At 40.5% G+C, this 15,114-nt stretch overlaps 1 protein-coding gene across 5 annotated transcripts in view; it reads left to right on the plus strand.

The window, feature by feature from the left end:
• Positions 1-15,114, plus strand: part of LOC129830971 (CUB and sushi domain-containing protein 3-like) — a 759,188-nt gene that overhangs the window by 211,835 nt on the left and 532,239 nt on the right. For all 5 annotated transcript variants that reach the window (XM_055893871.1, XM_055893869.1, XM_055893870.1 and 2 more), the window contains exon 4: positions 7,260-7,454. In XM_055893871.1, coding sequence (XP_055749846.1) covers positions 7,260-7,454 — 195 coding nt within the window. The remainder of the gene's footprint in view (positions 1-7,259; positions 7,455-15,114) is intronic.

The raw sequence follows: 15,114 nt of genomic DNA on the forward strand, positions 1-15,114 counted from the left end.
TAGCCAGCTCTGCAATGCTTGTTTGAAAAAGAGAGATACTTTGAAAAAAAAGTATAATAATAATTTTCAGTTAATCGAAAATTAGACATGGCATTCTGCACAAAGGCAAAACGGCAATTTGTAAACAATGGATGAGCTTTTGTTAGTAATCTCCTTGAGAACCATTTAAGGTTCAAGTAAAACTTTTGAATAAGGGAAGCTTTTAGAGAGAGGTTTAGTGCTTTTATATTTAATAATCTCAAACCACCCTATTCATTATATAGCTAGGCATGCTTTATTTTGTCTGCTTTAGTGTGTAGCAAAATATTTTTTGCTCATATGATTTGAATAAGGAATTATCAGGAGGCAGAGCTATAAGTAAGTGAGTAAACTGAGATATGACTAAGGAGTTAATCAGGGCAATTTTTACATAAATAGACAGGTATTTACCTCTCCATGGTTGTAAGATCTTGTCTATTTTTACAAGTTTTCTATTGAAATTCATTGTGGAGAGCTCATTTATATCTTTTGTTTTATGAATGCCAAGTATGTCTACTTCACCGTCAACCCATTTTATAGGTAAACTGCAGGGTAATGTAAAAGTTGTATTTTTTAAGATCCAATACGTAATATTGTACACTTAATTCATAATTCGTTTTTAGTCCAGAGAGTCCAGAAATGTTATCTAGATCTTCAATGAGACATTGCAGGGATCTAGCTTGCGGACTTAATATAAAACTTGAGTCATTGGCATACATGGACACCTTTGTTTTTAAGCCTCTAATCCTCTAATGTTGTTATTTGATCTGATTTTAATAGCTAGCATTTCGATGGCCATAACGAATAGATATGGTGACAACTCTTCTTGACAATTCAATAGTCTCTGAGAAGTAGCCACTTTTTACTCTTTAACACCTAAGGATGTTATATATTACTTTGACACATTTTATAGGAGAATCGCTGAAATTGAAAAAATCCAGGAATTTATGAAGAAAATCCAGTCTTAATTCATCAAATGCCTTTTCAAAATCCGCTATAAATACCAGGCCTGGCTTCTTAGACATTTCATGATGTTATATTATTTCTAGTAGTTGTCGTATATTATCTCCAATGTATCGTCCATGTAAAAAACCTGTCTGATCAGGATGAAACCTGGTAAAACCTTTTTAAATCTGAGTGCTATGTATTTCGCTAGTATTTTTTCATCACAACATTGAAGTGTACGGGGCCTCCAGTGTTTTAGATAGACGGGCTCTTTATATTTGCCATCTGGGTCTTGTTTTAATAATATAGAAATCAGACCTTCCAACTGAGTTTCTGACAGACTACCATTTCTATAGGAGTAATTAAAACAATCTAACAATGGAGCTTTTAGTATATCAAAAAAGGCTTCATATACTTCTACCGGTATGCCATCAAGCCCTGGGGTTTTTCCAGACTGAAAGGATTTAATAGCCTCAAAAAGTTATTTGTCTGTAATTTGGTCTTCGCAGGGATCTTTCTGTACATATGTTAATTATTTTTTTTTTTTTACTATTTGGAAAGAATTCCTTACAGTAATCGTCATTCAGTTGGTGAGGTTGAGATGGAAAAGAGAACATCTGCTTAAAATATGTAGCTTCCTCTTCAGTAACGAGTTTCTGCAAAATCTTTTTGTTAGAGTTCCTGTGTTTGAGATTCAGGGAGAATTTGGTGCATTTTTCTCCATATTCCATCCAGTTTGCTTTATTTTTGTAATAGATTACATTGGATTGTTCTTGAATCAGTTCCCCCAGTTCTTTTTGTTTTTCCTCTAACTTATTTTGTATCTCCGTAGTATCGTTTGTATTGCTATCTACCTGTACTATTAGTTCATGGATTTCTCTTGTTAGTCTTGTCTTTTTAGCCAAACACTGCTTATTTATTATTGATGAATATTGAATTGAATGACCTCTGATGGTACATTTAAAGGTATCCCAAACAATAAGGGGATTTGCTGAACCTATATTATACTGGAAAAAATCTGTTATAAATTATTTTGTCTTCGTTAAAAATTCATTGTCCTCCAGTAAACTTTGATAAACTGTCCAATATCCCTGTCCACTTGAACATTCTATAAGAGTTATTTGAAGGCCAATTAGATGATGACCCGATCGCATTCTGTCTCCTATTAAACTGTTTTAACCTTTGATTCAAGAGAGAAAGAGACAAGAAAGTAGTCAAGACGACTAGCTTGATTAAGTCTCCTCCATGTATATCTCACTAGGTTGGGATTTTTTAGTCTCCAAATATCCACTATTTCTAATGTGTCCATAATATTTGTGATTCCCTTAAGGGCACGGTGATGATAGTTTGTGGAGTTATTTCCTTTACGGTCCATTGAGGTTCTTAACACTGTGTTAGTCTACCACCATAATGGTTTGATAATTTGTTGCCTGTAAATTCAATAAATTGGAATAAATATTTTCGAAGAAGTATGGATCATCCTGATTTGGAACATATAGATTAATGAGCCAAATCCATTTTTCGTCCACTTTCATATTAAAAAAGATCCACCTTCCTTGCGAATCGTTCTTGACTATTTGCACATTCAGATCGAAATGTTTATTAATTAATATCATCACACCTTTTGAGTTCCTTTGTCCATGATAGAAAATTATTTCACCACCCCATTCCTTTTTCCATGCAACTTCATCAAGGATGTAGAGTGAGTTTCCTGTAAACAGTATATGTTGTATTGCTTTTCTTTTAGCCATCTAAAGACTGATCTTCATTTAAAAGTATTTGTTTTAAAATATACTACTTTTGATATAAGTATCAAAAGTAAATGTAATTACTAAAAGTATAAATTATTTCAAATTCCTTATTAAGCAAACCAGACTGCACCATTTTCTTGTTTTTAAAATGTACGGATAGCCAGAGGCACACTCCAACATTCAGACATAATTTACAAATGAAGCCAGTGTGTTTAGTGAGTCCGCCAGATCAGAGGCAGTAGGGATGAACAGGGATGTTAGGTTGATAAGTGCATGAATTGGACCATTTTCTTGTCCTGCTAAGCATTCAAAATGTAACAAGTACTTTTGGGTGTCAAGGAAAATGTATGCAGTAAAAAGTACAATATTATCTTAAGGAATGTAGTGAAGTAAAAGTAAAAGTAGTCAAATATATAAATAGTAAAGTAAAGTACAGATACCCCCAACAATTACTTAAGTAGTACTTTAAAGTACTTTTACTTTAGTACTTTACACCACTGCATAGCACATAGTCTGGTGAATGATCTAAAGTTGTGTTAACAGATGTAAAGTCCCCTTTCCATGTGACAGAAAAGTTTACATCGACTTACTTTTTGATCCTAGAACAGACAGTCCCCCATAACTCATCCAATATGAAAGTATTCATATTATGCTCTCTGGAAAATAGTATTTTGTAGAATAAACCCAAAGGCCGCTGTATTTCTCCTCATTTAAATTGCTCTGAGGCCCGTCTCTACGTCACTCACTCACTCACGCACGCACGCACGCACGCACGCACACCCACACACACATACACACACACACACACACAAACAAACACACACAGTGAGTTGTCAGAGGTGAGGCAGGGCCACTGTTAAAGCTCTCAGGCACGTTTGTTTGTCACGCTAGTTTATCTACCCAGACGAGAAGATTTGTGACCTTTATCAAATCCCACCTGAAGTTTTTCTTCAAGTGTATGGTTTTCTATTTGTGAATTATAAACTAAATGCATCACTAACTTCTTCATAGAGCTAGAGGACCGTTTGCTTCCTCACGTCGAAGGTGTCAGTTATTTTTTTGTTTTCTCTCTCTCCCCCCCTCTATCTCTCTCTCTCTCTCTTTCTCTATTTATTTCTCTCTATTTCTATCTCTTCCCACATACTCTCTTTCCCTCTCTATCTCTCTCTCTCTCTTATCCTCTCTGTGTCAGTTTATTTCTTTCATTTTCTCTCCATTGATATCCCTGTGGTTTCAATAGACCATTGATCTCTATCGATGGGAAGGACTAACTGATAGCGTTCTCAAGGCTCCTGTCCATGTTCCCCTGTCTCAGAACCATTATATATCAATAACCCTATTAGAAAATAGGAGTTATTCAGAACATGATCAATATCTCTAGTAGACAATGGTAGTCATTCAGAACCATGATGTAAATATCCCTAGTAGACAATGGTAGTCATTCAGAACCATGATGTCAATATCCCTAGTAGACAATGGTAGTCATTCAGAACCATGATGTCAATATCCCTAGTAGACAATGGTAGTCATTCAGAACCTTGGTATCAATATCCCTAGTAGACAATGGTAGTCATTCAGAACCATGATGTCAATAACCCTAGTAGACAATGGTAGTCATTCAGAACCATGATATCAATAACCCCAGTAGACAATGGTAGTCATTCAGAACCATGATATCAATAACCCCAGTAGACAATGGTAGTCATTTAGAACCATGATATCAATAACCCCAGTAGACAATGGTAGTCATTCAGAACCATGATATAAATAACCCTAGTAGACAATGGTAGTCATTCAGAACCATGATATCAATAACCCTAGTAGACAATGGTAGTCATTCAGAACCATGATATCAATAACCCCAGTAGACAATGGTAGTCATTTAGAACCATGATATCAATAACCCCAGTAGACAATGGTAGTCATTCAGAACCATGATATAAATAACCCTAGTAGACAATGGTAGTCATTCAGAACCATGATATAAATAACCCTAGTAGACAATGGTAGTCATTCAGAACCATGATATCAATAACCCCAGTAGACAATGGTAGTCATTTAGAACCATGATATCAATAACCCCAGTAGACAATGGTAGTCATTCAGAACCATGATATAAATAACCCTAGTAGACAATGGTAGTCATTCAGAACCATGATATCAATAACCCCAGTAGACAATGGTAGTCATTCAGGACCATGATATCAATAACCCCAGTAGACAATGGTAGTCATTCAGAACCATGATATCAATAACCCCAGTAGACAATGGTAGTCATTCAGAACCATGATATCAATAACCCCAGTAGACAATGGTAGTCATTTAGAACCATGATATCAATAACCCTAGTAGACAATATAAATATTTCCGAACGTGATACTAATAACCCTAGTAGACAACGGTAGTTATTCAGAATTATGATATCAATAACCCTAGTAGACAATGGTAATATTTTACAACCATGGTATAAATAACCCTATTAGACAATGGTAGTATTTTACAACCATGGTATAAATAACCCTAGTAGACAATGGTAGTATTTTACAACCATGGTATAAATAACCCTAGTAGACAATGGTAGTCATTCAGGACCATGATGTCAATAACCCCAGTAGACAATGGTAGTCATTCAGGACCATGATATCAATAACCCCAGTAGACAATGGTAGTCATTCAGGACCATGGTGTCAATAACCCCAGTAGACAATGGTAGTCATTCAGAACCATGATGTCAATAACCCTAGTAGACAATGGGAATCATTCAGATGAATGATATCAATAACCCTAGTAGACAATGGTAGTCTTTTATAACAATGATTTAAATATCCCTAGTAGACAATGATAGTATTTTACAACCATGGTATAAATAACCCTAGTAGACAATGGTTGTCATTCAGAACCATGATATCAATAACCTGGCTTAAAATGGTAGTCATTTAGATCCATTATATCAATAATACTAGTGAAAATCGTAGTTATTCAGAACCATGATATAAATATCCCTATTCAACAATGGTAGTCATTCTAATAAAACAGAAGAGGTCACAATTGGAGGTGTTGTAAATTGTGCTGCAGTTATTACCTGATGCCCATGAGCTCTTGAGCCCATCCACCACTAAACCAACACACACACTAACCCACACACTCAGATGCACGCACATACACACTCACACCCTTTAGGTATATGAGACTAATGATGATCTCCCGTTGTTAAAAAGGAAGACACACACGCTGGCTGTTAGCCTAATGAGTCTGTTTTCATTCAGGCTATTTCACAACATCAGGACCAAGGTAATTAGCACAATTAAATTAATAAAGTTGGCACACCGATACCTGCAGACATCCGTGTCTGTCACTGTGTGTGTCCCTCGGCTAACTGTGTGTGTGTGTACAGTATGTGTGTGTGTGTTTGTGTGTATTACGTAGAAAGACTCATGCACAGTAGAGCATGTAACGGTTAGACCATGTTCCCTCCCACTGGCAGTGTGAAGGGAAGGAACAGGCACTTTCTTCTTTGCCCCAAAGCCTTGCTCTAAAGTCAAAGACAAGAAGATTCGAGTATGTTCTGACTGATTTGAAGATAATATCCTCCATGATCAGACACACTTTTACTATTCCCCTCTTTCTTATTCCCAGTGTTCACAATGTGTTTTATTGGTAATAAGAGTCATTCCCCAGCAAATCCACTGAGAACTGTTCGCCTGAGCATTAGTTGGCTGGCTGACACACTGGAATATAATGGGAGCAACCAGCGATGGATAGCTGTACTTCTATTGGTCTACTCTCACAATCCTCTCTCTCTCGCTCTCTGTCTTTTGCCATCTCTCTCTCTCTCTCTCTCTCTCTCTCTATATATATATATATATATATTTCTCACTCACTATTTCTCTGTCTCTCTCTTCTCTATACATATATCTCACTCTCTCTTTCTCTCTCTCACTCTCTCTAGATCTTTCCATCTCTCTCTCACTCACTCTTTTTCTTTCTCGGTCTCTATCTCTAACTCTCTGAATCATATATATCTCTTCTTCCTGTCTCAGTATCTTCTCTATCTTTTTGACTCTTTTCTTCACTCAAATACTGCACACATTACTCATTTTTCTACAGTATCTTCTTTCTCAGCCAGTATATGGTTATCTTGTCTTGCTCTCCCAGCATGAAGCTAAAGCTGAACCCAACCCACCCAGCACAATGTGAATGCCCTTGGCTGTTTCCACTGTGTCCCTACCTTCAGATGTGCAGTCAAGTTCCATGTGAATGCAGCACTGAACTGCATGTAATGGCAGTGAGGGAGCCGCTGCCATTTTCCGCCTGGCTTGATACTCAGTTGAGTTGAGAAACATGAGAAAGAAGGAGGGATGGGGAGAGAAAGAGGGGGAGAGAACGAGGTAAGGAGGGAGGGAGGGAGAGAAAGAAGGAGAGAGAGAAAGATAAATAAAGGGAGAGAACGGAGGGAGGGGGAGAGAAGCAGAGAAAACCAACCATGTTTAATTTCTTACACAACCGGGTACTTAATGTGTGCATCTCCCCTCTTGTCCCCATCAGAACTGCAGATCAGTGCCTGTGGAAACCCTGGGGTACCTCCCAAAGGCATCCTGGTCGGGACACGCTTTAACGTGGGGGACAAGATCCACTACAGCTGTGTAACTGGGTACGTCCTGGATGGGCACCCCCAGCTCACCTGTGTCACCAATGCGGAGAAGGGTGCCGTGTGGGACTTCCCTGTGCCCATCTGCAGAGGTGAGAGTCCATGCCCTGGCCTGTTATTGTGTGTGCATGTGCGTGTGCGTGTGCGTGTGCGTGTGCGTGTGTGTGTGTGTGTGTGTGTGTGTGTGTGTGTGTGTGTGTGTGTGTGTGTGTGTGTGTGTGTGTGTGTGTGTGTGTGTGTGTGTGTGTGTGTGTGTGTGTGTGTCATAATGTCAGTGACAGCTGCATGCTAATGATATGGGAGTGTGTCTGTAGAGATGGTAGGCTGTGTGTATGGCAGATGTGTAATACATTTGTCCAAATGTGGTTGTGTTTCGCTTGCATCTGTGGGTGTTCATCTGTGAAAGTTTCTGTGTGCATGTCTGTGTCCCTTTTGTGTTTTTGTGTAACCTTTTGATGGGGAGAAAATGTGTGGGTGTGAGAGGGAGAGAGAGTGAGAGAGAGAGACAAGGAGTACAAGCATGTGCGTGGCCAGGTATCTGTCAGGGTTTTGCACACCGTAAGAGAGCGTTCTGACTATGTACACCATCCTATCATCTGGATAGTCCCAGAGTGGATAGTTTTATGTATTTTGAAAAATGTTCAAACAGTTTATTGGTAACATTTTCCAGTATGTGAGAACTCATACACTACATGACCAAGAGTATGTGAACACATCTCATTCCAAAATCATGGGCATTAATATGGAGTTGGTCCCCTCTGCTGCTATAACAGACTCCGCTCAACTGAGAAGGCTTTCCACTAGATGTTGGAACAATGCTGCAGAGACTTGCTTACATTCAGCCACAATGGCATTAGTGAGGTCAGGCACTGATGTTGGGCAATTAGGCCTGGCTCGCAGTTCATCCCAAAGGTGTTCAATGGGGTTGAGCTCAGAGCTATGTGCAGGCCAGTCAAGTTCTTCCACACCTATCTCGACAAACTATTATTATTTTGTGATATCCAATTGGTAGTTTGTCTTGTCCCATCGCTGCAACTCCCCTACCGACTAAGGAGAGGCGAAGGTCGGGAGCCATGCATTCTCCAAAACACGACCCTGCCAAGCCGCACTGCTTCTTGACACACTGCTCACTTAACCCAGAAGCCAGCTGCACCAATGTGTCAGAGGAAACACCGTCCAGCTGGCGACCAGACGTCAGCTTGCAGGCGCCCGGCCCGCCACAAGGAGTCGCTACAGCGTGGTGGAACAAGGAAATCCCGGGTGGCCAAACCCTCCCCTAACCCGGACCACACTGGGCAAATAGTGCGCCGCCTCATGGGTCTCCCAGTCTCGGATCAAACTGCGATGCAGTGCCTTAGACCGCTATGACACTCGGGAGGCCACTCGACAAACTATTTCTGTATGAACTTCGCTTGCACAGGGGCATTGTCATGCTGAAGCAGGAAAGGGCCTTCCCCAAACTGTTGCCACCAAGTAGGAAGCACAAAATCATCTACAATGTCAGTGTATGCTGTATCATTAAGATTTCCCTTCACTGGAACTAAGGGGCCTAGCACGAAACATGAAAAACAGACCATTATTCCTCCTCCACCAAACTTTACAGTTGGTGCTATGCAGCCTTCTTCTGGCATCCGCCAAATCCAGATTCACCCATCAGACTGTCAGATGGTGAATTGTGATTTATCACTCCAGAGAACACGTTTACACTGCTTCAGAGTCCAATGGCGGTGAGCTATACAAATCAAATCAAACTGTATTTGTCACATGCGCCGAATACAATAAGTGTAGACTTTACAGTGAAATACTTACTTACAAGCCCTTAACCAACAGTGCAGTTAAAGAAGAACATATTTATCCAGTAAACTAAAATAAAAAGTAATACAAAAAGTAACACAATAAGAATAAGAATAACAAGAACAAGGCTTTATACAGGGGGCACCGGTACCGAGTCAGTGTGTAGGGGTACAGGTTAGTTGAGGTAATTTGTACATGTAGGTGGGGGTGAAGTGACTATGCTGTAATGCGATGTTACTGGCAGCAGAGAAGTCAGGCGCAGGAAAGCAGAAACTGATTTACAACGGTTGTGTTTAATAACCAGAAACCACCATCAACAGAACAATAAAATAAATGGGTCAAACAAAACCCGGTACATACCAGCATACCGTGCACACGTACTACAACAAACAATTACAGACAAGGACATGAGGGGGAACAGAGGGTTAAATACATAACATGTAATTGATGTAATTTGAACCAGTTGTGATGGAAGACAAGACAAAACCAATGGAAAATGAAAAGTGGATCGGCGATGGTTAGAAGGTCGGTGACGTCGATCGCCGAACGCCGCCCGAACAAGGAGAGGGACCAACTTTGGCGGAAGTCATGACATATGCAAAGATAATAAACAGCGAGTAGCAGTGTACAAAAGGGAGGGGGGTTGTCAATGTAAATTGTCCGGTGGTGATTATATTAATTGCTCAGCAGTCTTATGGCTTGGGGGTAGAAGCTGTTGAGGAGCCTTTTGGTCCTAGACTTGGTAGCAGAGAAAACAAACTATAACTTGGGTGACTGGAGTCTCTGACAATCGTATAGGCTTTCCTCAGACACCGCCTATTATATAGGTCCTGGATGGCAGGAAGCTTGGCCGCAGTGATGTACTGGGCCGTACGCACTACCCTCTGTATCGCCTTACGGTCAGATGCCGTGCAGTTGCCATACCAGGCGGTGATGCACTTATTGATGAAGCTGATGACTGAGGCGGTGTAGTCCTCAATGCCATTGAATGAATCCCGGAACATATTCCAGTCTGTGCTAGCAAAACAGTCCTGTAGTGTAGCTTCCGCGTCATCTGACCACTTCCGTATTGAGTGAGTCACTGGTACTTCCTGCTTTAGTTTTTGCTTGGAAGCAGGAATCAGGAGGTTAGAATTATGGTCAGATTTGACAGATGGAGGATGGGGGAGAGCTTTGTACGCATCTCTGTGTGTGGAATAAAGGCGGTCTATTATTTTTTTTCTCTGGTTGCTCATGTGACATGCTGGTAAAAAGTTGGTAAAACTGATTTAAGTTTTCCTGTACTAAAGTCCCCGGCTACTAGGAGCGCTGCTTCTGGGTGAGCATTTTCTTCTTTGCTTATGGCCTTATAGAGTTGGTTGAGAGCGGTCTTAGTGCCAGCTTCGTTCTGTGGTGGTAAATAGACGGCTACGAATAACATTGATGAGAACTCTCTTGGTTGATAGTGTGGTCTACAGCTTATCATAAGGTACTCTACCTCAGGCGAGCAATACCTCGAGACGTTTTTAATATTAGAGATTGCGCACCAGCTGTTATTGACAAATAGACACACACCCCTCGTCTTACCAGAGGTAGCGTCGCTGTTCTGCCGGTGCATGGAAAATCCTGCTAGCTCTATATTGTTCGTATCGTCGTTCAGCCACGTCTCGGTGAAACATAAGATGTTACAGTTTTTAATGTCCCGTTGGTAGGATAATCTTAATCGTAGGTCATCCATTATATTTTCCAATGATTGCACGTTAGCAAGAAGAACGGAAGGCAGTGGGAGTTTACTCGCTCACCTACGGATTCTCAGAAGGCCGCCCGATCTGCGTCCCCTTTTCCTGCATCTTTTCTTCATGCAAAAGGCGGGGATCTGGGCCTGTTCCAGTCAAAGCAGGATATCCTTCTCGTCAACTCGTTAATGAAAAAGTTTCTTCCAGTCCGTTGTGAGTAATCGTTGTTCTGATGTCCAGAAGTTATTTTCGGTCATAAGAGACGGTAGCAGCAACATTATGTACACAATAAGTAAAAAAATAAGTTAGACAAAATGCAAAGAAACTAACAAAATAGCACAATTGGTTGGGAGAATGTAAAACGTCAGCCATGTTCTTCGGCGGCATCTTTCCACCTCTGCAGCCACGCTTGGCATTGCACATGGTGATCTTAGGCTTGCGTGCGTGCGGCTGCTCAGCCATGGAAACCCATTTCATAAAGCTCCTGAAGAACATTTTTTTGCTGATGTTGCTTCCAGTGGCAGTTTGGAACTCGGTAGTGCGTGTTGCAACCGGGGACAGACGGTTTTTACGAGCTACGCACTTCAGCCCTCACGGTCCCGTTCTGTGAGCTTGTGTGACCTACCAATTTGCGGCTCAGCCGTTGTTTCTCCTAGACGTTTCCACTTCACAACAGCACTTACAGACCGGGGCAGCTCAAGCAGGGCAGAAATTTGATGTACCGACTTGTTGGAAAGGTGGCATCTGATGACTGTGCCACGTTGAAAGTCACTGAGCTCTTCAATAAGGCCATTCTACTGCCAATGTTTGTCTATGGAGATTGCATGGCTGTGTGCTCAATTTTATACATCTGTCAGCAACAGGTGTGGCTGAAATAGCCGAATCCACTCATTCAGTGGTCCTGTGTGGCTCAGTTGGTAGAGCATGGCGCTTGCAACGCCAGGGTTGTGGGTTCATTTCCCACGGGGGGACCAGGGTTCAATTCCCACGTGGGGACCAGGATGAATATGTGTTAACTTTCCAATTTGTAAGTCGCTCTGGATAAGAGCGTTCGCTAAATGACTTAAATGTGAATGTAAATTTGAAGTGGTGTCCACATACTTATTATATATAGTGTATTTCAGAGCGGAATCTATAGAAAACATAATCAATTTTCCCATGAGACAAAGGCTGTCTCCTCTGCCACTGTGAGTTAACTGCGACGGCAGTTAGACACAGAATAGAATCACAGTTGTGAGCAGACAGGATATTTTCCATAAGAGCTGTGGAAAGTTATTCATAAACTACGACATTATCAGCATATAGGAACACACACACATCCACCATCAGCATACAGAGGAAGAAGCCTGTGATCCGCTGCACTTGCTTTAACACATCCAGATTTATTGTTCCTGTGTTGGGGCCAATTATAATGTGCATTATCCATGACCGTTTTCAAATAAGAGCCTCTTCATAGACAGCCGTGTGCCTCCGCCTGATATGTCCTTAATAATGAGTCTGAGATGAAAGCAACGTGCATCATCTTTCCCTTCTGTCTGATGCACACTGGATAGAATTACCATAGCCCCAGTCAATGGAGTAATTGCACAATAAGTATTAATGTTACCCCTCCCTCCGGCAATGCAAAGCCATCCTGCAAATAAGTGCATATTAAAATAAACCATTAAGTGATCCGTAATTGAACAAGGTTGTTTCGAAAAGGTGAAATTAAACAGAAATTGGTTGGAGTAGCAAGCCTGGACCATTTCAGTGTGTGAAATTGGAAGGGTAGAGGGTCAAAGGGAAAATAAACCCAGATCCATCGGCATTACGAACCTATTATCTGTGTCGCCCTATGGTCATTCAGCATGTGGTTATGAATAAGCACAGAGTAAAGTGAGGCTGTGGTCAAAAGTAGTACTCTATAAAGGGAATAGGGTGCCATTTAGGATGCAAGATGTGTATACAGGATGTAACATGTGTATACAGGATGTTAAATATACTGTATACTGTACACTAGAATCCTGTTCATATTGTCCTCATGACATTGGTTGTGATTAAGTTATTCACATTGTAGTCCATTCTTTCTGCATTTCAATCTCTCTACAATCCTTCAGGGTGACTTCTGGTAATGAATACGTACTAAGTGACTTTAGCTCAGTGGAATGTCGTGACAGAATTCAAGCGTCAATCACAAATCACATATGTGTTCAGGAAGTGGTGTGACACAAAACTGAACCGTAACCTACATGCTCTTAATAGATGCTCAGCCTGCAATTTGTTGTCCCAGATCAGATCATGTGATATCTCTTTACATCTGGAATTCAATCACCAATAATTTCCTGTTTTAAATAGAAGAACTCAAAATGGCCTCCACATCTTTAGTAGAAAGCGGGAGGCCATCGGTTCCATCACAATCGGCCGGGTGAATTATCTCGAGTAAAGCAACTCATGCATAACCACAAGCGAGCATTCAGAAGATCATCTAGAAATGTACATTCTGACTGGGGCTTGTGCTCTTTGTATATTAGTGGGCCAGGGAGCCACTTGCTGAGGGCTAATGTGATGAGAATCTCAATGGCTGATCTGCTGCCTGCCAAGACCCTGGCATCGGTACGAATTGATTTTTTTGCAGGCTTTCTTCAACCCTCAAATAAAAATGAGAGACTATTTTGCTGAGTTGAAGGCCAACTACCCATTCCCTGGACATTATAAGATATGCATTTGCCTTGCATGAATGTTTGAGGGGGGAAAAGTAATACGTACACTGACAAAACTCCAAATTAAATTGGCTTGGAGTTGAATGGGAAATACACACTGCTGTGAGTGTGTGTGCTCTGTAAAAAAAAGTTTCAACTAAGTACTTTATTATTAAGTAACTGGTTCCACAGTTTTTTTTGGTTACTCAACTTTTCGGTCAAAGTGTTACCTAAACTTAATATGTTTAGTTGGCCCAAACTTAGCTACAACATGAGAAAACATGTCATCAACTTAAAATTATGTGTTTGCTCAAATTGTCTCATAATGTTCATTCAACTAGAAATGATTACTTGAGCATCTTAACCCCCCCCCCCCCCCAAAAAAGAAAGACTATAGAACTAGTTACACAAACACAGTGCTTAAAACATACAATATTTTCAACAAGTTCACATACATGATTATCTTGTGCGTGTTCATATATACAGTAATTCATATTCAACATGTCCTCACCTCGGATTTGAACTTACAAACTCTTAATTCACAGCATTCCAATAGCCCTGCTACACAGTGGCGATTTGAGCAGGTAAATGTTGATGGGCCAAAAAATTCAAATGTGGGATACCTGCCAGCAAAGCCACTACACTACACAACACTAAACAATACATGAATTGAACTACACCACTGCTACACCTGGCTATCAGCGAGCCTTGTCTGGCAGCGAAACAGTTCATTCAGCCTCATTTACTGCCTTTAAAAAAACATAGCTGTTATGGCTGACTTGCTTAAAGAAATGCAGTTTCTACTGACAATGAAGATGTACAAACTATGGCATAAGAGGATGACAAGCGGATAAGAGGCAATCCGTAATTGAAAAAAGACATTAATGAGCGAGCTAGCACGGACGTAGTCAGTATAACTATTTGTTCAGCACTTTTGAAATGTACAGGGACAGAATTCAGAAATGGTCCGTTCTTACAGTTTTCTCCCTGTACACCAAGTCAGAACCGTAGGATAACTGAAAATCAAATCAAATCAAAGTTTATAAGTCACGTGCGCTGAATACAACAGGTGTAGACCTTACAATGAAATGCTTACTTACAGGCTCTAACCAATAGTGCAAAAAAGTTATAGGTGAAGGGGGCAGACAATGAAAGCTCTTACAATATTCGATGATTACATTTCTCAAAAACAGGTTATAGGCTATATGTGCACCACCAAGTCAGAACAGTAGGCTAAATTAAGAGGTGAAAATAGACTAAATTATAAGGGTGAGGTACATGTGTTGCTAACAGCTTACTACACAGCATACATTTAGTGTTACTTTCTTAGCTACAGTATACATATCTCATTTATGCAGAAGCATACAATACATTTTTGGACTCACCTTGTTGAGCTGTGCTCACTTAAACAGGAATTTGGCACGGCAGTCTTTGTGGTCAAATTTTCATCAAACTTTGTCATCAAAGTCTGGATTTACTCTGGATTTATGGTGCTTTCAAGACAACAGGGACCTCAGAAAAAAAAGTTTAATCATGATGACATCAGCGATCTTCAGGTCGTAGCT

Source organism: Salvelinus fontinalis, chromosome 32, assembly GCF_029448725.1.
Source record: "Salvelinus fontinalis isolate EN_2023a chromosome 32, ASM2944872v1, whole genome shotgun sequence".
NCBI lineage: Eukaryota > Metazoa > Chordata > Actinopteri > Salmoniformes > Salmonidae > Salvelinus > Salvelinus fontinalis.